This window comes from Gastrolobium bilobum, unplaced genomic scaffold (assembly GCF_033153095.1).
Source record: "Gastrolobium bilobum isolate Gb01-03AN ecotype WA unplaced genomic scaffold, APGP_CSIRO_Gbil_v1 utg16824, whole genome shotgun sequence".
Lineage (NCBI taxonomy): Eukaryota > Viridiplantae > Streptophyta > Magnoliopsida > Fabales > Fabaceae > Gastrolobium > Gastrolobium bilobum.
This window is the reverse complement of record NW_026899360.1, coordinates 64,438-91,910: the sequence shown is the minus strand read 5'-3', so window position 1 is coordinate 91,910 and position 27,473 is coordinate 64,438. Positions and strand designations below refer to the sequence as shown.

General features: G+C 34.9%; 2 protein-coding genes across 3 annotated transcripts; both read left to right on the top strand.

Moving 5' to 3' along the window:
• Nucleotides 1–2,050: 2,050 nt before the first annotated feature.
• Nucleotides 2,051–9,473, top strand: LOC133289925 (two-component response regulator-like APRR2). Its single transcript, XM_061487959.1, has 12 exons — nucleotides 2,051–2,247; nucleotides 2,800–3,003; nucleotides 3,720–3,799; nucleotides 4,184–4,250; nucleotides 4,727–4,773; nucleotides 5,108–5,185; nucleotides 5,274–5,816; nucleotides 6,688–6,828; nucleotides 6,963–7,232; nucleotides 7,324–7,392; nucleotides 7,545–7,622; nucleotides 8,192–9,473. The coding sequence occupies exons 2-12, from the start codon at nucleotides 2,874–2,876 to the stop codon at nucleotides 8,357–8,359; spliced, it is 1,671 nt and encodes a 556-aa protein (XP_061343943.1). The 5' UTR covers nucleotides 2,051–2,247; nucleotides 2,800–2,873; the 3' UTR covers nucleotides 8,360–9,473.
• A 9,399-nt stretch (nucleotides 9,474–18,872) lies between these two features.
• LOC133289901 (tobamovirus multiplication protein 2A-like) lies at nucleotides 18,873–24,371 on the top strand. Of its 2 annotated transcripts, none has more exons than XM_061487928.1 (7): nucleotides 18,873–18,990; nucleotides 19,525–19,794; nucleotides 21,254–21,353; nucleotides 21,537–21,617; nucleotides 21,697–21,801; nucleotides 22,597–22,806; nucleotides 23,908–24,371. In XM_061487928.1, the coding sequence occupies exons 2-7, from the start codon at nucleotides 19,550–19,552 to the stop codon at nucleotides 24,013–24,015; spliced, it is 849 nt and encodes a 282-aa protein (XP_061343912.1). In that variant the 5' UTR covers nucleotides 18,873–18,990; nucleotides 19,525–19,549; the 3' UTR covers nucleotides 24,016–24,371. The 2 variants fall into 2 exon arrangements, with proteins under 2 accessions (XP_061343912.1, XP_061343911.1); XM_061487927.1 differs by having other exon boundaries at nucleotides 18,877–18,990; nucleotides 19,480–19,794; nucleotides 23,908–24,370.
• Nucleotides 24,372–27,473: the final 3,102 nt, after the last annotated feature.

The window sequence follows — 27,473 nt, the reverse complement described above, 5'->3', positions numbered from 1 at the left end:
TATTTTATGAATTTTTTTAATATTATTTTATTTTATTTCACACTTCTCTTAATTTTTTTTAGTCTCAATCTTAAAAGTACACTAATATTCAGTTAAATATTCTTTAGTAACTCATTTGTCTCCATATATAGATAACATTTGCCATAGATAAAAAAAATTTGGATATCAAACAAATTTAATGACAAATGAAGTACTACTTAATTGTTAAAAAAAAAATATAACCCAACGGGTTAACCCGCCCCGTGCGGGTTGAATCCGTTTTAACCCACTTTTAGGCGGGGTGGGTCGAATTGGGTTGGTGGGTTGAAAATTTCAACCCAACCCGCTCTGTTTTGATGGATTGACTCGTCGGACCCGATCCATATTGCTACCTCTCTCTCTATATTTATATATAAAGAAAAGAGAGGAAAAAAATATAAATTCCACATATTTTTATATATGTGTAAAAATCCCCATATAAAAAGAAAAAGAAAAAGGAAATACTAATCTCACAAATTTTATGTAGAGGTAGGAAATACATCATAAGAGATATTAAATTTATGTATATGGGAAATGATATATTTAATTTTTTTTATTTACAAAATTCCCAAAAATAGATTCGATTAGAAATGCATTCTCAAAAATACATAGTGTAATTTATAAATAAAAAATTTGTATATATATATATATATATATAGTAAGATCCTTTGATACCTCATCTCATAGCCGTTAGATAAAAAAAGATCAACTATTCTGATTTGTAAGCATGTGACACCATTGATCTTTTTTTATTTAACGACTCTCAGATGAGGTGTCAAATTTCAAATTTGACACTGATATCAAAGGATCTTTTATATATATATATATATATATATATATATATATATATATATATATATAGACCCATGACGAATGATAAATAAGTTTATGTAAACTACAATTTTCGGTTAAGGGATTTATGAATATTATGTTACGTGATGAAGCTTACATCATGCTACACTAACAATACAAGTGGGCCCCACAAGTTTTTATCAGAAAGCAAAAAATAAGAAAATGGTGGATCCATTTGCATTGTGAGTATAGCATGATGCAAGCTTCATCATGTGACATAATATTCATAAATCCCTCTGTTTAATAGTTCAATGAATTTTTTATATTTGAATCATATTTTTTTATTTAATTTTAATAAATTGACATACAATATTCTTGTATTATGTTTGTACTGTAGTGCTCATTTATCCAAACTTGTATTGTGTCATCTTTATCTAGTTCTGGCATCCATCAACTTCAAGACTTATTGTACATTACGAAAATTGTGTACCTCAGAGTCAATTTTCGTGATTAGCTTAATTAGACTTGAAGAGAAGTCTGCTGGTATTTTGTGGTGAAAGGTAAACTCCTTTGGCAATGCCTCACTCTGGATTTTACATCATGATTCATGATTCATGATTCATGAGGGACGAAATAGGAAAGCAAAACACTATTAAAGCGGGTCAAAAGTCATATCAATTTTTTTTTCTTTGCAATTATTGTCACATTGATTTAGTAAAAAGAAATTAGTAATTATTGTCTTTTGAGACGATATGATGATGCCACTTTGCAGAGGCAAAAATATACTTTTTATGTACCTTTTTGGGAGTTGTTGGTAAACACACCTTCTAAGTGGCATATTACATAGGCTAAACAAGCCATGCTGAGTAAATTACATGCTGGCTAATCTTGGTAATTAGTGGATTTTTAAGCTTTCAAGCAAGAAATCAATAAATTTTCGTTATTTTAGAATTCATATTTATGCGTATCTTTTGTAAAGTTTCCCATTTTTGGTTTATGTAAAATGCACGTCATCATGAAAGATTACTCTAAGTTGGGACATCACCAATCTTAATTTCAAATTGCCAAGAGTGAGGAAGCACTCTCTCTCTCTCTCTCTCTCTCTTAATTTATGGCATAGGAGGAAAAAAAAAATGGTAAAACTTGAAGGATAGATGTGGAATATGAACCTTGAAATAAGTGGCATAAAGGTTTATTTGACCTAGACACTTCTTCTCTGCATATTCTGTGGTTCTTAAGAACTGATTGTAATTTGTAACTGTTCAGTAATAATCACTCACGCCCTTCAACGACTCCCCCACTTTCTCCCCTCGCCTCCCTTTTCATCCCCCACACCATGTTTTGTTTGTTATAAATGAAAATAAGAGGAGAAAGAACTAAACTTTAGCCAGAGAAATTGGTGGGGCATTTTCTTTTCAGCCAAGGTAGTGGAAAAAGGTTTGTTAAGAGAACAATTTTTCAGAGTTTTACTTTGTCATGTGCATGCTGATTCTATCTCGGTTCAAGTGTTCATTTTTTTTTCTCTCTTTTTGTCTTTTTTGGATTATAATATGTGCATGGCATGCCAGGTTCACGGTTCTGAATTGCTTGGGTTTCTAACTGACTATGTTTGTTGTCAAGTTTTCCTATAATAATTTAGAGTTCTCTTCGCTAGATCTTGCTTGTGTCTTTGTCTAAGTTTCATCTGCAAATGAGATCTTTACTGTTTATGATATGAAGGAATCTGTTTTGTGATTTACGAGCTGTTTTCATGCATGATCAGAACTTATTATTCTTAAACTGAACCTCGTTTTGGGTTGATCTTCAGTGTTCTGAGGGCACGCTAGCATTCTACATTATCTGCTACCGATTTGATTTTTTTTTTACCATGTGAACAGTTTTAAGATTTAATTAAGTTTCTGTTTTTCTTTCTTTTTCTTTTTTATGTTCTGTAATTTGGATTAAAGTCTAGCTCCCTGAAACAAGCTTGTGATGTCATGGATCTTGCAGAACGGATTGGATGTTGATAAGCAATATTGATCTGTTACTACTGTAGGGGACTGAGAGACGATGCCAAACCAGCTATGGTTTGCACTGCCAATGAATTACAGGGATGGAAAGATTTTCCAAAAGGACTTAGGGTTCTTCTTCTTGAAGGAGACATCATTTCTGCTGCAGAGATAAGAGCAAAGCTCGAGGCCATGGACTATATTGGTAAGACTTTTTGGATACCCTCTTTAATTTTTGGCATGTCTCACTTCCTCACCCACTTGAAGTTTTGGCCTAGCAATTCGCACTTTCCTTAATTAGTGGATAAAGTTGGTCCCCGTTTATCCTTAGAATGGCATCTTGTAAAGTTGCATTGCTTTAGGTAGTCCTTATATGATTTTCTTTGGGAAACTGTGGCCTGAGATTTTAGTTGTGTAGAAGGTTAGAACAATTTAATCCCCTTCCACCCTCTCCCCCCTTCCTTTTTTTCCCCCTTTTTCGATGTTTGATGTTAGTAAATGTGGTATTTCTTTTGATGGCTTATAAAGCTGCTAAAATTTTCATTCACTGTTAAATTATATGCCGTGTGTTTTGGAAACTGAAAGTGGTCCAAATTTTGAAGGTATTATTGAGGATAAAAGAATTGTCAGTTATCTGACTTTATGAACTACTGAATCTATTCTATTTTTGTACATTTGGATTGTGGTGGCCTTTTAATTGATAAGCGAATATGAAGTAGCTGGCTATGGAAAATGGGCATTTATTATGGAAAACAAAAATTTCCATGAATCTAAGTTTAATTGAAATTATATATTAAGAACCAACCTAAGTATATTTTGACTGTTATAGTGTTATTGAAATCCATAGTGTTCTTTTTGTCTACTACCACTTTTACATCCTTGTTTACTCCTTTAATTTGTTAAGTAAACCTTTCTGTACAGTTTCTACCTTCTGCGATGAGAATGAAGCCTTGTCTGCAATCTCGAGTAATCCTGAAGGCTTTCATGTTGCCTTAGTGGAGGTAATGAACTTTCATTTTCTGTATAAATGACAAATCATAAAGTAGTAATTGTAAAATTTGAACAGAAAATAAACAAAAAAGGATGTCGTCTAGTATGCTAGTTTAAAATGACTAGAGAAGTTGATAGTTGACTTGATTATGATAATTAGGTACTGCCTAACTTTAGCCAGTAAAGCATACTTGCATCAGAGGAGCCATTTATTTTATAATTTGTGAAATTCTAGTAATATGTGAAGACTTTTATCATCTTATGCATTTTTCTCGAACAATATCATGCCATTTGCTGTCTCACTTTGTCAATTTCTATATCTTTTTTATATTTTTTTTATATTTTTTATAATGTGATTTCTGATTTGTTACCTAATGTATCAATCCTAATTGTAGGTGAGTACAAGCAGTAGCCAGGGAGGTTTCAAATTTCTAGAGAATGCGAAGGGCTTGCCAACCATTAGTAAGTGTAGAACCCCGCCTAACTTTGCTGGTTTAACTTCTTGGAATTTTTTATACCCCCCCTTTCTCATCCCATAAAATAATCCACTCCATTTCAATGATGTTTACAAGTTGATTTGTATAGTCTGAAAGTCAATCCAAATTTACTTCCCAGAAGGAGAAGGAAAATCATTGTTCCTTTCAAATCCAATTTTATCTGTCACTTATGAGTTACATATAGGTCTTGTTCCTGAGTATTTGTAATACTTGTAATTTTTTTCCTCTCCATTTTCTTTTATTTGTTTTGTTATAGTTGCTTGATGTTGTTTTATATCATGCAACAACTTTTTTGATCTTGTGAAGCTTTAAACAATTGGAATGTATGAATAATCTACAAAGGAACATGACATAGGAAATTTGAGAAAAAGTTTACTTTCAAGGCTGTCCTATGCTTTCTGTAAATTTTCTAACCAATGATACTTGCGATTTTTTATGTAGTGACTTCAAACAGTCAGTGCCTGAACACCATGATGAAGTGCATTGCGGTAAGATTTTGGGTTAGTCATCCCATTCTCAATTATTTGTGGGTTAATATTGAATCATTGATTATATAATATTCTGAGTTACATGCAATTTTCTTTTTTTATGTATTATCATTTGTTAACACACTGCTTTTGGATCTTTCAAATTATAAACCAAACTTTGAGTTTCTCCTTCAAATTAGTGCACTAATGAAAATAGTTATTGTATTTTTTTTCAGTTTGGTATTTACTGGGAGTGTGATCTTTAACTCGTTTAAGTTAGACATAGAGTACATTTTCATATTGTCCTGATTGTTGATACATACCTCTTGACTCTTTCATCCATTTTCTTTTAAAGCTTGGTGCAGTTGAGTTCCTCACTAAACCAGTATCTGAGGACAAGCTCAAAAATATTTGGCAGCATGTGGTTCACAAGGTCTGTTTAATATTGGCAACATTTTGTTGGCATTTACTATTAGCATACTTTGAGCAAAATAGTTTGTAATGTGGTTGAATCCAAGCAGGCATTCAATGCTGGGGCAAGTATCCTGTCTGAATCATTAAAACCTGTCAAAGAATCCGTAAAATCCATGTTGCAGCTCCTAACAGACAAAGGACAACATGAAAGTACAATTTCAATAGATTTAGAGAATGTATCCAGGTTTAGTGATAATGTCCATGAGCAGTCTGCTGGAAGTGATAAATATCCAGCTCCTTCAACCCCACAATTAAAACAGGCGGCAAGGTTACTGGATGATGGGGATTGCCATGAGCAGACTAATTGTTCAACAGAAAAAGAAAGTGGGGAACATGATGGAGAATCTAAATCTGCCGAAACTTCATGTGAGAATTTGAACGCTGAAAGTTCTCTTCAACCAAGGAAACCTGAGAAGACTATGATTAAGGAGGAAGAGGATTTTGCCAATGTTTCCAAGGGTGAAAATGCTGTATCACTGAATCCACATAATAGAAAGTTCCTCAGCAACGCTGATGGCAATACATCTCCAAATAAAGGAGGTGTTCTTAATGAATCACGTGAGATTAAAGCTAATCGGAAGAAGATGAAAGTAAGCTGCATTATTATGACTATTAGTTCTTCTTTCCATATATGTGACTATATAATGTAAACCTCTCTCCCTTAGTTCTTCTTTCCATATATGTGACTATATAATGTAAACCTCTCTCCCTGAGTTTCATAAAACTGAGATTAACACCTATGCAAACCTTCCCCTCCCTCTTGCCCTGTACGATTTGCTTACACATGCTCACGAAGTTGATGTCAATGGCACTAGTATGGCACACATAACTACAAATTATTTCTGAAACTTTGTTCAACCTCTCAATGTTCCCAACATGTTGTTTCATGCTTTGAGTTATTAAAGAAAGCATATGTACCAGACATATCTCCATTTTCATGAAGTGATTAAAGGAAATTATATAATGGAATTGTCAAATATTTGATTGTAAATCTTAGGAAGGACACATCCAATGGAATTCCCAACTGAAATAGCTTGATAAAACAGCATGGCTCCTACCATCACCTTCTTTCCAACTGAAATAGAATGTGTTGTCTGATTAAGGCGAAATCCCTTGGTAGATTTTGGAGCTCGTAGCAGAAACTTATGATCCACATATCCATATATTCAGACTTGAGAAAAATGGCATAGTTATGAAACTCTTGAAGTATTTCAACTGCATTGTGTTCATGAATTGTTATTTCACCTGAAAGACTTCGATATGGTCTCACGAGTTTTAGTAAAATATTTTTTTGTTTTTAATTATTTCTTGCTTATCCTTGTTTTTACCATATAATATTTATTTATTTTGTATTTTTTTTTGGTTGGGGGGGGGGGGGGGGGGGGGGGGGGGTTTGTTTAAGTGATCTGCTGGTTTTGATCATTTGAATAAAATTGTGGTACTACTTGGTTTTGGTCTCAGGTAGACTGGACGCCTGAGCTGCACAAAAAATTTGTAAAGGCAGTGGAACAGCTAGGTGTTGATCAAGCCATTCCTTCTCGAATATTGGAGCTAATGAAAGTGGACGGCTTGACAAGGCACAATGTGGCAAGCCATCTTCAGGTCATTATTTTGCTTGCTAGTTGTAGAAACTGCAAGTAGAGTGACTATTTTCAACACCCTTTTGATCATAAAGAAAAATCATATCTATATGTCCTCTTTAGGTAACATTTTTTAACTGCTTTTTTGTTGAACAGAAGTATAGAATGCACAAGAGACAAACGGTGCCCGGGGAAGAAGATCGAAAATGGCAAAATCAAAGAGATCCAACGCAAAGGAGCTATTGTATGCAAAGACCAATCATGGCCTATCCTCCATATCATTCTAATCATACCCTTTCTCCAGCTCCTGTATATCCGATGTGGGGACAACCCGGAAGTCAAGCAGGCGGTGTACAGATTTGGGGTCCTCCTGGTTATCCCTTGTGGCAACCTACAGAAAGTTGGCACTGGCAGCCTTATCCGGGGGTAATCTTTTTATTCAGAATCTAATTTGCTTTGTCGGCTGCAATGTAGAAATTAAGGATGCTGTTTGATAGGTAGTAACTTGATGTTTCAGGTTCATGTGGATGCATGGGGTTGCCCAGTGTTGCCACCTCCTCAAGCTCCTTGTTTCTCCTACCCTCAAGTAAGTATCAGCAAATTGAATATCTGAACTCTGTTTGTATGCTATATTTATATGTTAATAGTTATTTAACCATATTTTCATAACTTATCTTTGCTAGTTATTTAAATTATTTACCAGAGTGATGCCAATTAGATATTTTCATCAAACTGCAGAATATAGCTGGGTTGCACAATGCTAAAGCAGTGGATTATAGATTTGGCATGCCACGAAGTTCCTTTGAGCATCATCCGGTAATGTAGTATTTGCCTTTCAGTTTCCTTATACTTGTTTATAGTGCCAACTTACAAGTCACCAGTTCCTACATTCTGGTTTACCCTTAGCAAAAAACGAACCATGTTTCGATGAAAATGTCTCTGTAGAATAGAAAAAATAAATAAAAAATTTAGTGCTCTTTACTCCTTTGACAGAATTGCAATACAAAGCAAGGTACATAGATGAGAAATATAATTAAAATATTTTGTATTAGGCATGTATTTAGAATAATAGAGTTGTGATCGGAAGTTATGATTTCGAGTATGGTAAATAGCCTTCTTGCAAAAATGCAAAGGTAGAATGACAATTGTGTCTAGTTAGGCATATATGATTTAGATCAATGTTGTTTGAGTGCTGAATCACATGATTGTTCCAATTAAACTAGCATGTGAACGGGCCTGAACTTGATTGAGTTTTAAATGACTTACCTAACGTTTGAGTTTATGCACGTACAAAAATGGGTTCATGTGAAGGTAAACCAAGCAATACTTAAAAAGTCCAAACTACCCATGAATTCATGCTCATATAGGTTGTTCCATGGATGCAGGCAGAGGAGGTGGTTGACAAGGTTGTGAAGGAGGCAATTAGCAAGCCATGGCTACCCTTGCCCTTAGGCCTCAAACCTCCTTCAATGGATAGTGTACTGGCTGAACTCTCCAAGGAAGGCATGTCCAGCATCCCTCTTGGCCGCAGCAAGGGTTCCAAGCATACCTGAACCAAGAACAGAATTTTAGTGCATCAGATGTACCAACTAGTATATGGAAAAAGTTCACCAATGCTCGTGTGCTTTGCTTCAGAATCATTTATGTCCCTGTGATTTTTTTCTTATCATATATGTCTTTGTGCTTTGTTAAAAATAAGAAACCACAGGGGTATATGTGATAAAAAAAATACCCTTCTACAAACCAGAGAGGCATATGTGATAAGAAAAAAACCACAGAAGCATAAGTGATTCTGAAGTAAACCACAGGAACATAGGTGAACTTTTCCCTATACTTTTTTGCAAAAAAGGAAAAAAAATTAATGTGACGGGATTTTTTTTTTTTTCCGAAAGTGGTGAAATTTTTTTCAAATATGGAAAAAAGATGTACGTAGTTGGTACATATGATGCATTAAAGTTTTGTCCCTGAACCAGAGATGACTAGCCCCACTAGGTCCCACTTCTGATGATGATTGACAACATGGCTTGCTAGCGTTGGCCAATCAATCATATATCATTGCCCTCTTGTAACTATTTTGCTTCTCAAATTTATCTCTTCAGGTTCCAACTACACTAGTAAATTGGCTGGAACTTTTAGGACCATTTAATTTGCCTTGTGGTCCCCACTGCTGAGCGTTGACGGTTGATATCAGGTCCTACAATACCATGCGACACAAATGGATATTCGCTGGAACAAAACACAAAAAAGAATAAAAAGTAAAAAGGTTTAGCTGTTGAGCAGTTTTAATGCAGTGCATGACACCCGGTAGGCAAGTTGAGTAGCTGAGAAGTGGCCACGCATTTCTTGAAACTTTCTACAAAAAAATGTTGTGGCTGTAAATAATCGTGATACAAACTTTTGATGGGGATGTGGTGGAGGGTTTCTTGGTTGTGAATGACCAACTGGGGGACCATAATGTCTATGTTATGTTATGACTCGTGGGGGAGTGGCCTAGTAGAGTTAAGTAATAATGGAAACGGTGGGCACGATAATGTTGTGAATGAAGATGAGTTCAGGCTTTGGCGGATCCTAACTTGTTCTTTCTCAATTCATTTTTGTTCAGCTGTTTTAGCTAAATTCAGAATTGAGAACACTCATCTGTGCATGTGCTGTGTTCGTAAAACACGTTGGGGGCTATCCTTCTGTTTTCCTCATTTTATCTTTTTAACGTTTTGAAAACAATTCTAAATTACGGGTCATAAATTATGAATGCAAAAGTTTAAAGTTGTTAATTAAAAAAGATCGTATGTAAGATCAAAAAATAAATTAAGAAACGCAAGTACGAGTTTACTGGAAACTAAAAGACCTAATGAAGGCCGGTATTAAGAAGTAAGAACTAACTCATGTTTTTCAAAATGGTAACGCTAACAGCAATGAGTTATGAGCCAAGAATCTTGAAAGCGAAAAATAAAAAAGGTCGTCCATTTTATTTTATTTTTTTGGAAATTAAGGTCGTCCATTTTTATTTTATTTTTGTAATAAAGAGGGGCAAAAGCCCCAAACAAAACAAAAATTACACGACGCGAGAACTTAAAAGATCTACAGAAGCATCCTGAAGAAGGAGCTCTAACAAAGGAGAAGGAGGAGAATGATAAACAATAAGATTATTATCATCCTCAAAATGCCTAGAAGCAAACCAGTGAGCGCATCTATTATTTTCCCGAAAGGTCGTCCATTTTCAATGCGAGTAGAAATGGAAAATTTTCTGCTTTTGTTCTCTCGGCTGATAAACTTGAAAGCAATCATCAAAGTAAATATTTTGAACTTCGTGGTGAAAATACAAAAAATAAAAGAAAAAAATTCTCATTACATTCAATACATGTCACTGACATTGAAGCAACATAAAAACATTATAAAGCAAGATTACCTTCTCACTAATAATAAATATCAAATAAGAAAGCAATAACATACAGCAAAACAGATTTATAAATCACAGTCTGACTATTTCCTTCTTCACAGTTAGCACTTGGCAGGTTAGATGGATGTGCTTTTGGGGTTTATAGTTCTCAATAAGATGCTAAGCCTTATAGGCTTTTTGACCCTTTTGCCTCTCATTAATTAATTAATAACTAATTTGCCCCTCCTTCAGAACTATCCACCATCCTGCCCCCATTTAGTCGATCAAGTTGCACTTTTAATCGACTAAATGGGCAAAATTCAGAAATCAAGAAACGCGAATTTTAGTCGACTAAATATTCACCTTGATCGACTACATGTCGAGCACATTTAGTCGACTAAGGCCATTATTTAGTCGACTAAATATCGCGGATCAGGTTTTTTAAACCCCCCATTTCGCAAAGGGGGTTATTTTCAAACCCTAGTCGACTAATTTCGCTCCAAGAACCCCTCTCTTCAACCAAGTCCGAATCTCATCCCTTGAAGGTCCGACTGAAGCATCATTGGTTCACAACTTGCGACATTGACATTGTAGGTAACGTTTTCTGACTTGCATTTGGTTTTAGGTTTAGGTTTTTTTTTTTTTGTTTTCTCCATGCTTTGGTTTCTGTTTTTTTAAATTTCTTGTTTATGGTAGAAGGTTGTTTGCGGTTTTGTGGCTTTAGGTTAGGGGTAGGGTGTTGAGTTTGATATGAGGGTAATTGACTAGGGTTGATGTGGTAGCTTAGGGTTAGGGTTTGGGTAAGGGCTGCTGTTTTGTTTGGGGTGTAGGGTTAGGGTTCCTGTTTTTATGTTAGGGTATAGGATTGTTTTTCCTGTGATGGGATAGGGTTAGGGTTAGGGTTTGGGTTGCTGTTTGGGTTTGGGTTGCTGTTTTTGATTGGGTTTAGGGTTTACGTTCCTGTTTTATGGTAGGGTATAGGTATAGGGTTTGTTTTATGTTTTATTTTAGGGTTAGGGTTTAGTTTTTTATATTGAATTTTAAAATTTTTTGATATTGCTATTGTCCATTGATATTGTTTCCACTTGCATTGTAGGTACCGTTGTTCCCATGGCTGGGCGTAGAAGATCGGATAACGTGGGAAATGAGAGACATAAGAAGGTACAACAAGACCGTCCGTCTTCGTCAAGGCCACAAGACGAAGAGCCCGCTCCTGTCGACCTCCCATTCGGATACTTGTTCGAGCAAAATTCCCCTCTACGTCCGTATCTGAGGTGTCACCCAGAGGAATAACACTCTCGGGTTCATCATCGTCTTCACTGTCCATATCCTCCTCATGCTCATCCTCATCCTCGACTATTTCCCTCAGTGTTATCTGACTTAAAACAGGTGCAAGCGCAGATAAACCGACCACTCTGTCTTCTTGACTTTGACTTCTTTCATGCATAGGTGCAGATGAAGATTGCCCACAGTCTATTTCAACATATATCTCAATAAAGTTTTGAAATTTTCGGTCCACAATTGCATCTATGACACATTCCACATCTTCATCGTCACAAATATCATTATCAATGTAGAATATAGCATCTTTACCAACTGTAGACTCTACCCTGGCGATCATCCGTTGAACGCACTGGCTGCCTTGTAGCCCCAATTTTTGGTGAATCCTCCCCTTAAGCTCATTGTACGTAGTGCCCCGTTTGATTTTCAACATTTTCGTTTTTCCTTCAAATTGAACATCGTTGGGTCCTTCATAATGCTTTCCATCATAGTAAATCATGGTAACATACATGTTTGGACTTGAGCTCATCTTTCACACGAATTTGGGGGTAGGAATCGGATTTTAGGGTTTTGGGTTTGGATTTGGGGGAAACAAATCAGAAAATAAGGGAAATGACAATGATTTCACAATTACTATGTTTTAGAGATGGTGGGATGAAATGGAAGGGTGAGGACAAACAAGATAAAGAAGGGTTTTGATTTCGAAAATATTGCAAATGAGACCGAGAGAGGTCTGGATATAGGGTTTTCTGCGATATTTAGTCGACTAAATAATGGCCTTAGTCGACTAAATGTGCTCGACATGTAGTCGATCAAGGTGAATATTTAGTCGACTAAAATTCGTGTTTCTTGATTTCTGAATTTTGCCCATTTAATCGATTAAAAGTGCAACTTGATCGACTAAATGGGGGCAGGATGGTGGATAGTTCTGGGGGAGAGGCAAATTGGTTATTAATTAATTAATGAGGGGCAAAAGGGTCAAAAAGCCAAGCCTTATAGGTTTTATAACACTATGGTCTGATCGTTGGAAAAGTGACAACATGCCATAGAACAGAACTATAAATCCATATCAACATATTTGCATCATCAATCATTATATATTGGGGTTGTATGCGTGTTTATGTGGGTGAGAAACACAGAAAGAAATGAAAAAAGATAGGACTATAAATGTTTTGATTTTAGTAGTTAAATTGGTTGATATAAAGGGTACTACAAAATAACTTTGATGTTTTTATGTAGCTTAAAGTGATGGAATTGAGAGTAAATGGGTTAAAGTTTGCCTTCAACATCTTTTGCTGCATTTTCTATCTCTTCAGGAGGTACAAGTGTACAACAATTACATTGCTACGATAAAGCGTCATAACTAGTTAGCATCCCAAAAAATTGAAAAAGATTTAGTATTTGTTTGTTTTAACTTCCATTCGTTGCAAACAACTACTCCCTTACATTTAACTCGTTGGGGATTTGTGTGTCAAACATCATTTTGCGTTTGACAAGATGTGAACAAGCTTTAAATGATTAATACCAAATTTAGCCATTGTTATTGTTTGATACTTCCATGTGGAAAGGCAAATATATAATTAAATGATAAAATAAGTGCAAGTGCATCTTTAGTATTGTTCCGACATGGTTCCACACAATGCTTTTCAAGAACTAAGGATCATAGCACGGGATCAGGAGGCGAGTTTTGCCAAGCCCATGCTCAGATCCCGCCTAATTTTGCTTGTCCGTCATGGTGGTTTCTCTCCATGTTCTTTCTTTCCTTCAGTATCATAATCATTCATAAACAGTACATGTGGAATTTTAGCTCTGATCTCCATTCACTCTCTCAATTGCCATTTTGTCTGTATAAAATAGCTATTATAATGTATTGGAAGACATTTGGTGCTTATTTGGATTTTTTTTTAATTCTGGGAAAAATGTTTGTCTTTTTAGATGACACAACTTATATCCTTTCACTCTCACAAAGAGGTGGGACCCACACTTTTATATTTTTTTGTTCACACTCTCTCCTCCTTTATCTATCTCTTTCTCTCACTTAAAATGACACAACTTTACATCCTTCAAAATGATACACATTTTTTTCCTTCTTTTCTTCTTATAAGCAGAAGTTATAGCAAATAAGTTTTTATAAAAGTTCTTATAATAAAAAAACTTTTTTTTTAAAATAAAAAAAAATAAAAGCTCCTGTGAGTAACTTTTTTTAAATTTTTATTAGCTTTCTTGAAATATGTGTTTTTTTTTAATGAACAATTTTTAAGTAACTTTTAAACTAAAATTTTTATATAATTATATTAATTACCAAATAGTTTTAATTTTTTTAAGCTATTTTTTTGACTTTAACTTAAAAAAATATCTAAATAAACTCTTACTCACACACTACGAACAGAATATACCTTACAATCTGGTGCACTATTTTGCATTTTTCAAGGGAGTGCAAGATAACCTTTCAGGAATCAATTTTTTTTTTTGCTCACGGGAACAAAAATGGATAGAAAACTCGTTTGGTAAAATCAATTTACTTTTTTTGTTCCCGGGATGAAACGGTTTATTTTTTGTGCTGGGAAACAGAAAAAAGAATAAAAAATTTTCTGTTTTTTTGTTCGCACAAAATGAGAAACATTTATCTCTCAATTACTCTCCACCACTACCATCACCACCACCTCATGACACGACAACCGCTACCGTCGTCGTATCACCACCACCACCTGCACGTCACCACCACCACCACCACAATCATCACCGTCACCTCCATTATCACTACCACCGTCACCAACCACCACCACCATCATATCCACTGTCACCACCACCACCACGCCAGCACTACTACCGCTGTCGTCACCGCCACCACTACACCACCGTCACCATGTCATCTCCATCATCATCGTTGTAGAATCTACTGTCACCACCACCACTACCTTCGCCGTCACCGCCACCACTACACCACCGCCACCATGTCATCTTCATTACCATCATCGTAGACACTACTGTCACCACCACCACCACTACCTTCGCTGCCACTGCCACCACCATCATGCCATCACCTCCACCACCACCACCATAATGCCACTACTACAATCACCACTGTCATCGTCGCCGCCACCACCACCACACCATATGAAAAGGAAAGTGATGATTCAAAAAAAAATTATGCTTAATAGGAATGATTTTTTATTCTATTATTTGTTGTGTTATCAAACACAATTCTCGTTCTCAGAATAAAAATAAAACATGTTATCAAATATATATATATATTTTTTCTCAAAAATTGTTCCAAGAGACAGAAATAGAAAAGAATTATTTCTTTTCAGAAACAGTATCAGGGAACAAAATGGTTGCCATGCACATCCAAGTTTTCACACGTGACACACCCCTAATTGTTATTATTGCGTGATTTTTTTTATAGTTTTATAAAAAATAATATATATATTTTTTTCAAAAACTCCATATATAAACATTTAATTATTAATTTCTTGAAACACAAAATAAAATAATTTACGTACATCCATAATTCAAAAGGCTTTGTTTAAAGTGTGGGGCGAGTCTAGGGGTGTTAACGGGCCGAGCTGAACCGAGCTTTGGTTTTAAAAGGCTAAGTCTGTGTTTAAATGTGTCAGTCTTACCAAGCTTGTTACCTATTATGAATATAATTATCGGTAGGGGTGTAAATGGGCCAGGCTGGCTTGGCCTAGCCTACAGCCCGACCTACATTGAGCCTGGCCTAGCCCAGCTTACATTGAAAGGTAGAGTAGGCTTAGGCTTATAAGAAAGTCTTTTTAACAAATAGGCCGTAGGCCAATTTTGTCAAGCCTGGCTTAAAGCCTTGTAGGCTGGCCTATTTAATTTTTAAAAATAAAATAATATATTTATTTTAGGTGGCAATTAGTACCAACCACTGTCTTGATGGTGGTTTAAAGATATTTCAATGAATGATATTCTCTTGTAGACTTTATTTCAGCTTTGGTTAACCTAGTAATTGTATTTTTTTATTTCCCCATTTCTTTGACTTTATTCCTCTCTGATATACATTATAGAGCTGGGGTATTATGTTGACACTTTCTTATTTGTCATTTTTTATTTCTTGTGAGAAGTACTAGTGCATGCATGGATGAAACTTTGCTCAGTATATTTTTTTTACTAGTGTAAAATTTTTATTGCTCACTAGTGAAATTTATCTATCGTGTAAAAAAATGCAGCAATTTATGAACACGTTAATGACTTGTAATGTCAAGCGAATATTTTAAAAATTGTTAAAAAAAATTTTAAATTTTTTTAGAGTAAATACCCTTTTTAGCTCCTGGCAATATCCACGAAGCCCTTTTCAGCCCCTGGCAATATCCTCGAAGCCCCTGGCAATAAAAAAAGGACAAATTGGTCCCTGAAATAACAAAAAAGAGGCTACGTTCATCCTTCCGTTAACTCCCACCTAACGGCCCAACTAACGGTGCACAGTTGGCACGTTAGTTTGCTGACGCGGCTTGGACGTGGGACACAGTGGAAGACGAGACGATGACGTTTTGGTCCCTGTCAAAACCACGAGAGTCATTTTGGTCCCTGTCAAAATGCACGAGGACGTTTTTAGTCCCTGACAAAAAGCACGGGGCCCTTATTGGTCCCTAACCAGAGAAAAATAGGCACATGACTTCATTGCTTTTATATGCAGTCCAATTTTGCAAAACAGAAGTGCATTACATCAGAAACAGGAGTGCAATCCAATTTTGCAAAACAGGAACATGACATTAAATTGGATTTGTATGCAGTCCAATTTGTTAAACCAGAAGACATGGATGTACAAGAACTACAACTACGTATATTAATTAAAAAACATCAAAAATGGTAAACTTAAACATTCATCAACCCTGTGAAACATAATAACTGGAACATGATTTTAGTATCATTATATTTGAAGACATGGATGTACAGTAGTGCATTACAAAATAAAGTCAAGTGCCAGGAATTAAAAGAAAGGCCTCTAATACAATATGGCCAGAATTTATAAAAAAAACATTGACATAATAAGGCCTCCAAATACATAATGGCCAAAATTTTCAAAAAAAGTCAATCACATAATAGTAAACATTTCTCAGTTGGCTCATGCACTACTCCCAGGTCATATACAACAGCAGGTCATTTTCTTGAGGCAGGCCTTGGTGGCCTAAAACCAGGTGTGCTCATGAAGGCCAATAATTTGCTTCGTGTGCCACTAGTTGCTGCAATTCATTGTTTCATTACTCAACAACTCATTTGCCTGTTGTGGATTTGATGGAGGTGGGCTGCTTCCTCTCAAGTTGCCTTCATGTGGCTGAGAACTACCAACTGCTGCAGTCCAGTCAACTGCCATGCATTGCAATTATCAACAATAATTTGCCTGGCTTCTTCTCTGATTTTTCTCTGTATTTAAATATCAACAATCATGCAATTATCTTTTATAGAAAAATAAATAGTATAATTGTAATGCTACACTACTGAAGATATTGTTCGTAAATCGCATAACGCTATGTTTTATACAGACTAAGAGAATTAAAACAGTACATAGTATTCTAGGGATCGTAAAAGCTGTTTGCAAGAGTCAAGAATCCCTTTTAACAAAGTGGGAAGCTTAATTAGCATTGAAAAAGAAATGAATAATCGTTAATAAGGTCGAAACTTCAGTTAGAAACACAAACTTCATTGAAATAAAATGTCAAGAAGGAGTATTTTACTTTGTGATGAAATTTAGTTTAATTACTTTGTGATGAACAAATGGATTGCACTCATGTTTCTGATGTAATGCACTTCTGTTTTGCAAAATTGAACTGCATAGAAAAGCAATGAAGTCATGTGCCTATTTTTCTTTGGTTAGGGACCAATAAGGGCCCCGTGCTTTTTGTCAGGGACTAAAAACGTCCTCGTGCATTTTGACAGGGACCAAAACGTCATCGTCTCGTCTTCCATGGTGTCCCACATCCAAGCCGCGTCAGCAAACTAACGTGCCAACTGTGCACCGTTAGTTGGGCCGTTAGGTGGGAGTTAACGGAAGGATGAACGTGACCTCTTTTTTGTTATTTCATGGACCAATTTGTCCCTTTTTTATTGCTAGGGACTGAAAAGGGCTTCGTGGATATTTCCAGAGACTAAAAAGGGTATTTACTCTTTTTTTTAAAATATATCACGAGGGAGGCCTACAAGGCCTGTAGGCCATATCAGGCTCTCTAATTTGTAAAAATAGGACAGGCTTGGCCTATAAATAAAGTCTTTAGTATGCCAGATAAGCTGAATATTTTTTTACGTAGGCTTTGGCCAAGAAGGTCAAAGCCCAGCCCAGCCCATTTACACCCCTAATTATCGGCATGTGACCTGCCTTATTTACAAAAAATAAAAGTCTGATTTAATCTGTTTAAAAAAATAAGACAACAAAAACTTATCCAAACAAGATATACAATCAACAACACTAGTAATTCCATAAATATTCATAAATTCAATGTATATCCAAATAGCATAATATAGAACAAAATCAATCAAAAAGTCTGTTTAACTAATAAAATAGGGGTGAAATGGATTGAAGAGAGAGAGCTATTACAAATAACATAAAAAATATAAATAAAAATAAAAATTAATATACTAGGCCAGCCTGAGAGGCTCCCAGCCGAGCTTTTGAGTTTGAGTCTGAGGCCTTTCTACTAAACGAGTTTTTATACACGTCCAAGTCTAGTTCCAACAACCAATATTAGACACGTAAGCTCAGGTCTTCACGAGTTGAGCCAAAGGCCCCTGAAAGTAGGGGTGGCAATATGGGTTGAACCCGACGGGTCAACCCGTCAAAACGGGGCGAGTTGGGTTACATATTTTAACCCACCAACCCGACTCAACCTGTCCCGTTGGGTTGTGGGTCAAAACGGGTTGGCGGCGGGTCGGGACGGGTTGGCCCGCCATGTCAATTTTTTTTATTTTTTTTTACTATTAGGTAGTGTTTTATTTGTGTTTAAGCTTTTGGGGTTATCCAATTTTTTGTTATCTTAGTACTCTCTAGAAAAAATATAGAAGAAAAACTTTATTTATAACAAAAGTAATTGATGTATGGAGATAAAAATAACTTTTTAAAGAATATGTGACTAAATATTAACAAACATTTAGACTTAAGATTGAAAAAAACTAAGGGGAATGTAATATGAAAATAAGTAATATTATAATATTAATAAAATATAATTTATTTTTTATTTTTTAAGCGGGTTCACCCGCCAACCCACCATAAAACGGAGATGGTTGGGATTTTCAATACAAATTCAAGAGGCGGGACGGGGTGAGCCAACTCACTTTTGGCGGGTTGGCGACGAGTCGGGACGGGCCGATCCGTTTTGCCACCTCTACTGAAAGGCCTCTGACTCGTTTATCACATCTTAAGTGGTTGCCCTAACAAATGCCAGAGTGGCACGTATCGAACTTTCTCTGCGATTCTCTCTTATCTCTCCTGTGCTCTGTGGCTGATTCCAATTTTGTGTTGGGAATTCGCAAATTCATATCTCGAGAAATCGTCGATTCCTTCCTTCTGTAAGTTCTTGCAGCTTAGTTCCATCCACCTCTCCTCAATATTTTAATTATTCATTTTATTTATTTCTTTTTTGTTTAATGAATTGGCGAAATTTCCTCTACAATTTTTCTGAGCTAGTTGAAGATATAAATTTTTATTTGTTATTCATAGAATTCTTGTTTTCAAATTACGAACTTCTTCTCTTCTGAGGAGAAAGATTGACCAAAATAAGATTAGGGAATTGAATATGGCAGCATAGTTGAACTTACTTAGAAATGTTCCAAATGCTTTTCTTAATTCATTGTCCAAATCAAACGATTAATTTATTATTTATTAGTTATTATTAATTTCCATCCTTTTGATACAGTAAAGTGTAAACTAAAAGGAACACAAGTTGAAGATAGCAGCATATCTCTTAAAGTTGATATTGAATTGGAGGTTTTATTGTTGCTGTGATAATTTCTATTTATTACTGATCTGATAGTTTAGGGAAATGCCTGTTTCTGCAGAAAATATATATAGGGCATTGACATCCCTTTTGAATTCTGGTTAAGGGATTATACACCATTATAGGTAGAGATGGCATGTAGGGGGTGCTGGGACTGCCTTTTGAAGCTTTTGAACTTCATACTGAGCCTTACTGGTCTGGCTATGGTGGGCTATGGGATCTATCTGCTGGTTGGATTCTTAAAAGCTTCTGATGATGACACTCCCGCAATTTCTCCTGCCAGTGATGACGACCTTGCTCTAATTCAACTTGGCCGACCCATGCTTATGGCTGTGCCTCTATCCGACAACATTTTTGATGAGTTGCCTAAGGCTTGGTATGCATGCTGCTCTTTTCCTGCCATTTTTGGGGCATATTGATCGAGTTATGTGTATCGTTGGCTTTCAAAAGGTTTTATTTTTGGTTTTATTGCTGCATCAGTTTGCTTTGTGTTATCTAGTTTGGTCCCAGGTTATATTTATGCTGACAATGCTTTTTTTACCACTTGGGGGTAAATTTTCTGTGATGACTCGTAACCATGTATGTAATAATCAGTATTAGATAAGAAAAGTACCGTAGTTAAGGTTTACGTGTGTGAGTGTCTATATATATATATATATATGGGACAGGATCCGTTTACAAACTTTTTTTGCAATTACACTAATGTAGGATCGGTCGTACACTGTGTGATTAATGTAGGACCGGTCCTACATAGTGTAGTTTGTAAACAAAAAAGTTTGTAAATATAACCTGTCCTTATATATATATATATATATGAGTCCCTTTTTTCTCCTGTTGCTGCAAAAAAAATCTTCTTCTGCCATTGATTATAACTATGTACTTCGGGGAGTACATAGTTACAATATGAAAATTGTTTTTTCTCTCTCTCCATGTCAGCCAATAACTTCTTAAGAGAGAAAAAAAAAAGTTTTAATATTATAACTATGTACTTCGCGGAGTACATAGTTATAATCAGTGGCAGAAGAAGATTTTTTTTGCAGCAACATAAGAAGTAGATTTCCCTATATATATATATAAAAGAACATTCTAACTTGCTGCTGCAAAATTATGAGTAAAATGCAATGGGGACTTTATGCCAGAGATACCTAGGTCTTAGGAATTAACCTCTCAATTAACTTCTGGGGCATGGTATATATGTTATGGTGTTTACTGCCATACCATTCTATTTGGTTTTGGTCGCCTTCAGTGAGAGCTACAAGGTGAAACTTTTGGAATGCCTGGCCAATAGACTGTGGATTTGTGGTCTTGTAATAATTGGAGCTTCAGAAGGTAAAATTAGGGCTAATCTTGCTTCATTATTTGGTGTTATTGGTGCGTTATTGATTATTCTTGCCATTGATTAAGAAAAGAATTAAAGAAACTTTTAAGAAACTTGCTTTATACATACACAAAATGTGAATTTGAATTAACCTTTGTTTCTTCTACATGTAGCATTTATTAGACGTACAGACTACTACTATATGTATTTGTGTGCGAGGAAGGCAATCACAGATAAAATACCTGATGTAGTATTTGTCCTTATTTTTTTTAATTGTAAATTGTTGGATCTTTGTGAATTGTGATCCTATCACTTTATTTTTTGTTCATTCATGACTGATATTTTTCGTTTTTACCATAAATTGACACTTTTTTCACTCACGGTACGCATTGCCTTCCATTCACCCCGATGCAATTATTTTTAAACGCATATTGTTACTTTTGGATGAAGTTGACAAAAACCAACCAATATTGTCTTAGTGCTGTCTGACTCTAATTGTGTATTTCATGTTTGGCAGGTTTATTTACTTATTTATTGGTATTGGAGTTGTTCTCTTTGTTATATCTTGTTTTGGTTGTATTGGAGCTGTGACGCGAAATGGATGCTGCCTGAGCTGTGTATCCTTATAGAATGTCTTTGCCATGGCCAAAATATTTCATGGTCTCATAAATTTCCACTAATATTGAAACATGAGTTGAATCTTCTCTTCCACTCTCCCTCTGTGTATGTGCAGCTGTTTGAGCATATATACAAGCATTAACCTCAAAGGAATTATTTTTACTTTCCTTAAGTCAACAAAGTATTCAATTTTGGTGTTATTATTGATCTTGGTAGAGCTTGGATGTGCTGCCTTTATATTCTTTGACAAAAGCTGGAAAGAAGTAAGTAAAATTTTCTGGTAATTTAAGATCTGAAATTAAAGAAGATATGTTTGTCATCTTACAGTTATATTTTATTCAGGAAATTCCATCAGACAAAACTGGAGATTTTGATATGATATATGGATTTCTTAGAGAGAATTGGAATATTGTGAGATGGGTTGCACTTGGAATTGTTATCTTTGAGGTAAGCAAGAAGCGGTATGATTGGTGTTTAAAAGAAATCAATATTGTTTTGCTGACATGCATGTGTCTTTGTGCATGCACCCACAGAAAATGGGTGCTAAGACTATAACCAAGCTATCAATTTTACAAAGGATTTATTTTTGATTGGACCAATAACAGATTGAGAATGCTTGAACTCTTGATGAGGAGAACTGGTTTTTTGTTGATAGAAACATCTGAGAGACCAGGAAGAAGGAAAATGGATTGATTTTTGCCACCATCCAGCTAATAATTTCATGGGAGTCACTCATCAGTCATCTAAATGAAACCATTTTGGTGCCCCCCCATAAGCTCTAGCCCAGTAGCCAGCTTTTTAATAATATCTCTTTATTGACCCGGGGACTTAATTCTTGACAAAATAAAAATGGTAGTTTTGATACCAATTAATGTTAAGGAAGAAAGAGAAAGCTGGAAGAGACGAAGGGAGAGGAAACAGAGAACCCAGAAGGTCAAAATATGCTAATTCAGTAATAATCAACTTTGAAATGCTGGAATTTTGGAAACAATTTTCCTGTTAGAAGCCTCACCTTATCTGTTGGTATGATACATTATTTCCGCTAGTTCTCAAATGTACTCGAGTACTGATTAAAAATTTCTTCTCCTACCCCACTTACCTACAACGAGAAGAGGGGATGGGCGTATAGTAATGAAGGCTTTATACATTAATACGATGTAACGTGCCCATTATGTTTGTTGAACGTAAAATTTATTGGAATTCTTATCATCTATTGTCTAAGAAATGTGTATGGAATTGCAGGCCCTTCTTTTCTTGTTAGCCGTCATTGTTAGGGCCGCCAATAGGCCAACAGATTACGATAGTGATGAAGACTTGATTAATCCAAGGCAGCATGTCCGTCAGCCACTGCTCAACAGACCAGCAGGCCCAGCAACTGGGTTACCAGTTGCTGGGACAATTGACCAGCGTCCAGGAAGAAATGATGCATGGAGTACACGGATGAGGGAGAAGGTGCAATCTTTTTCTCTTCAGTTCACTTTATGTAATATTCTTGCTATGCAGATTTTTCATATGTTTGTCTTAACAGGTATGTGTACATACGAGTGCTCCCGGATTGCACTGGATAGACCATACTTGTGTGAGTGTCTGGTGCAATCCAGGGTTTGATGCCTTATGGTTACCAAACATTTTCCCACACAAAAATATATAATCGCACACATATGTATATATTGGCTTTGACTTTTGGCTTCCAGAGTTGGTTTCCTGTCTTTGCTCTGCTTATACAGTTGCCATTGAGAACCAATTTATGATCTTTACACAGGATGTTTAGATTTTTACTACTGTTCAAACCATATACTTATTTTTCACAATAGTAGTTTGTTCCAGTCTATGAATTTGTTGAGCGTTTTGATGAGTTTCCTGATTATATTATTATTGCCGTTTCGGAAGAATATTGCATCATTGAAATAGGCATTGTTTACGGAATTTCGTGTGAGAGTTTATGAAGTTCTCAATCTAGATCATTGTGTTGAATTCATGTCTTAAATGAATGGCTAAACCTGAATTATATCTTAAATGTTTTTCCGATGTCACACAAAGTGCAAAGCAGGATATCCTTTTTATGGAAGACATTTTTCATTCAACTCTGATACTTAGCGATCTATAGTATCGATTTATTATTCAATTGAGCCCGTTTGTTTCACCTTCTAAAAAAAGTAACTTTTATCTCTTCCTTATTTTAAAAGTACTTTTTACAAAAGTTAAAGCTATTTATATTTTTATAAAAATATTTGGCTTTTGACTTCTGCTTTTTGTAGAAGTTAAAATTTTTAGCTTTTGAAAAAAATAGGTTTTTGACTTTTTTTGTGACTTCTGCTTTTTTTTTAAAAGTAGACATCCAAACGAACTAAAAATGAGAAGTGCTTATTTTCAAGAAAAATTTGAAAAAAAAAAGGCCCATCCAAATGAGCCCTTAGTCCTCTTGTTTTTAACTATCTTTGATCATTGTATTAGGAAGGTTTGGAATAAAAAGCACATTATTATTGTTTTGTTAGATGATTATGGCATTGATGTGTTTTGTACTGTCTGATACTAATACTTCTCCTTATTCAGTATGGGCTTGATACTTCGGAATTTACATACAACCCATCCGAGTCACACAGGTTCCAGCAAGTAAACTCACAGCCAACTGAAGAAAAGAGCCGCTGCACCATCATGTGATCACTTTGTGGATGCTGTTCAAGGCCTGACAGGTTGACTTTCAATGATTTTTTTTGTGGTCAATAGCGTTGAAACTGGAAGTTTGTCAGAAAAATGTGTCTTTAGCTGAGTTTGTTTACGACTCGCATTTTACTGGATCACACCATGATATGGCAACATCATCTTTATTTTATTGTAATATTGTGCTGAGACATCGGTATTTATTGTGGTGTTGCATATGTTCATAGTTTAGGAGAACAGTGAAGTGTTTAGACACTGCTATTGTTGCCTCTAAGCCAATGCCTTCTTTCTCTCTTGTTTTGAAGTGTCCGCTAAGTAAACTATCATTTTACTTTTAAAAAGATTGAGTTGATATTAATTTAGGGTTTGTTTTTTCTGCGGTCAATGTAAATAACTTATCTATATTGAGCAAAATGACGTCGTTTTAGGACAGAAATTAAGATATTCTTTGTAATTATAATTTATTTCAGGGTTATAATAGTCTATTTCATTATATTTTTTTAATTTTTCAAACCAAAACGACGTCGTTTTGAGAGTGAATGCAGATAACTTATTTACAATCATTGTAGAAACATTAAATCCTTAATTTGGTCTTCTAAAGAATTTAACATTGATTTACTCCCTAAATATTAGAGAGTAACATCAGTTCAATCTCTCAATTATAGAAAGCTGACATTTAGTTTCTTAATTAATCGTACAGTTTGTGCAGAGGCATGATTGTTGGCGTAAATTAATGTCATCTGTCATTTAGGGATTAAAGTGATGTTAATTCAGTCTTTAAAGAACTAAAATAAATGGTTATTCGTGTAAGTTATTTCACGCATTTGCAGATGCTATTTGCACAAATTAAAAGAATTATGTTTGTTTTTCTGTTGCGACCAAAAAACTAGTTTAGTGTGTAAGGCGTTTTTTACTTTTTGGGAAATTAAGTTTTTTTTTTCCTTTCTAAATAATAATATGCAGTACATAATTGTTGATGAAAAATTGCTTTAATTTTTGTTAATAATGATTTAGATTTTTATAAAGTATAAATTGCACTTCACTCATTTAGGTTCTAATATGGTTTCTGATATGATATCAAACTTAATTTACTTTTCATCTTACTTGATGGGATTGATTAATTTTATTAATGCTGTAATCTAAACTCAAAAAATTGTTACATTTGCTTGTTCGTTGTGGATCTTCTGCTTCACAAGTAACAGTCCAAGGTGCGCTTGTTTCGGATTTGAAATAAAGTGCTTTTATGATAAAAAATAAAATAAAATAAAAGTATTTTTTTAGAAGTTATTTTTTGTAACTTTTAAAAAAGTATTAAATCGTTTTTTTTGTGTGTGTGTAGGTTTTAGCCTTTTCCAAATTTTATATAATTATTATAATATTTTAAATATATATTTTTTAATTTAAACGGTTTTTCAATTTGGGGTAAATTAAATAAGTCATTGCATTTCTCCTCCATCCAACTGGCCTCAAATCACGTTGATGCAGAATGGGTTGAAGATTTGATGATCTTAATAGAAGCAGAATGGGTTCAACCAAGAATGGGAAAAACATATGTAGGCCCTGTTGTCTCACAAACATGTTTAACTCTTGTTTCTTAAGCATTGCTGCGATGAATATACTACTTTTTCTTTTTCTTTACTTTATATCATGTTTCGCTTATTTTTAAAATGCACCGGATAAGAATAGAATCTATTTATATGTTTTATTCTCTTCTAACATGCCTGCCTATCAAATGGTACTTTTAAGATATAGGTGTTATTTAGTTGGAACAAGACGTCTTTTTCCTTGTATGACATTGAAAAAACATCAAAAAAATAATAAAAAGAGTAAATATTCTTTTTAGTCTTCAGCAAATTTCACGATACCCGCTTTAATCCCTAGTAAATAAAAAAGCTATTCGTAGTCCTTAATAAAATTCAAAATGGACTCATTTAATTGAAATCGTGGTCCCTCACAAATTTAAAAAAAACCTATATTAGTCTCTCAAAAGAATAAAATAGATTCACTCTGAATTTGTTAGGGACCACAAATAACCTTTTTATTTGCTAGGAATTAAAGTGGGCATAGTAAAATTTATTGAGAACCGAAAATGACGCTTACTCTAAATAAAAAAGTAAGGAGGTTGGGAATGACGGTGCTACAGGACGAATAAATTCGTTTTACACGTTCCCACCTCTAATAAGTCTCTTGATTATGAATTGATTAAATATGTCGGAGAAGGCTCTGCAACGTTATTTGATTATTATTACGAGGGAGATGATTTTCTCCAGTGGTTGGCACATCATTTCTTTTAAGTTTTTTTTAAAGATGGTGTGACTCACGAAATGAATGGATTTATGTTACGATATTGACCCTAAGAGAGATAAGAAAAGAGAATGAACTTCAGATTATGAAGGTGATCAAAACACGTTACTTTCTTCTCTCCTTTATACATCAGTTTCTTAATACAACTCTACTAAGCAATTCCTGTAACTACTCATGTGTTGAGTAACTAACATAACTGTTCACGTGCTTACACATGCCAACCACTAACTCATTAACCTATGTGACAAAATCTTCTAATGCCATTGATCTCCTATGTATACCAGTAGAACTCTCCAGCTTATCCACCATGGCGGAACCAGGATTTTTTTTTCCAAGGGGCGGAAAATCAAATGAACAAACCGAAGTAAATTGGGTTAGGACTTTATTATCAAAGTAAATTGGGTGATCCTGCTATTGGATCAATGCAAAGAAGAAGATATGCCGAAGTAAATAGTGGCGGAGCCAGGCTCCAAACGGAGCTCGGATCAAAAAATTATATGTGTATTTATTTTTCTTAATTTTAGTTAATTCATATCATAATTTATTTAAATTATATTAAATACAAAACACTTGAGCAGGAAGCATAAAAAAAATTATAAATTTATTAAATATTTTTTAATTTTATTATATAAATAAAAATGTAACACATAACTTAATACAACTTATTCAAATCTCTTACCAAATATATTTAATTTTTTGATAGGGCAAAATTACAAATTTTAGCTCGGGCCAAATTATAATTTTAGACTGGGCCAAATTATAATTAATTATATAAGTATACATGATAACTACAATTTGTAAAAATTTAGCCCGGACCGAGACCACACTCGGGTAGCACGTGGCTCCGCCACTGGAAGTAAATATATAGAAGATATGCCTAAGTAAATTGCGGTACTTTAGGAGCCTCTAATGCATATCATTGGACGCCCACCATCAAGAATTTTTTTCTTCAAATTTTATTTTTATGGATTTTCTACTTATTTTTCACATCTCGTGGACAGGTTACGGTTTGGGGAAAAAATTTAGTGCTCTAAACCTATGTGCTCCTTTCATTAAGGGCTAACACTTGATAAAAAAATAATTTTTCTCTCTCCTCTTTCCCGATTTTGATTGGTCTGGACCACTGAGTCAACGGTGCTATTGGAGCATCAAAA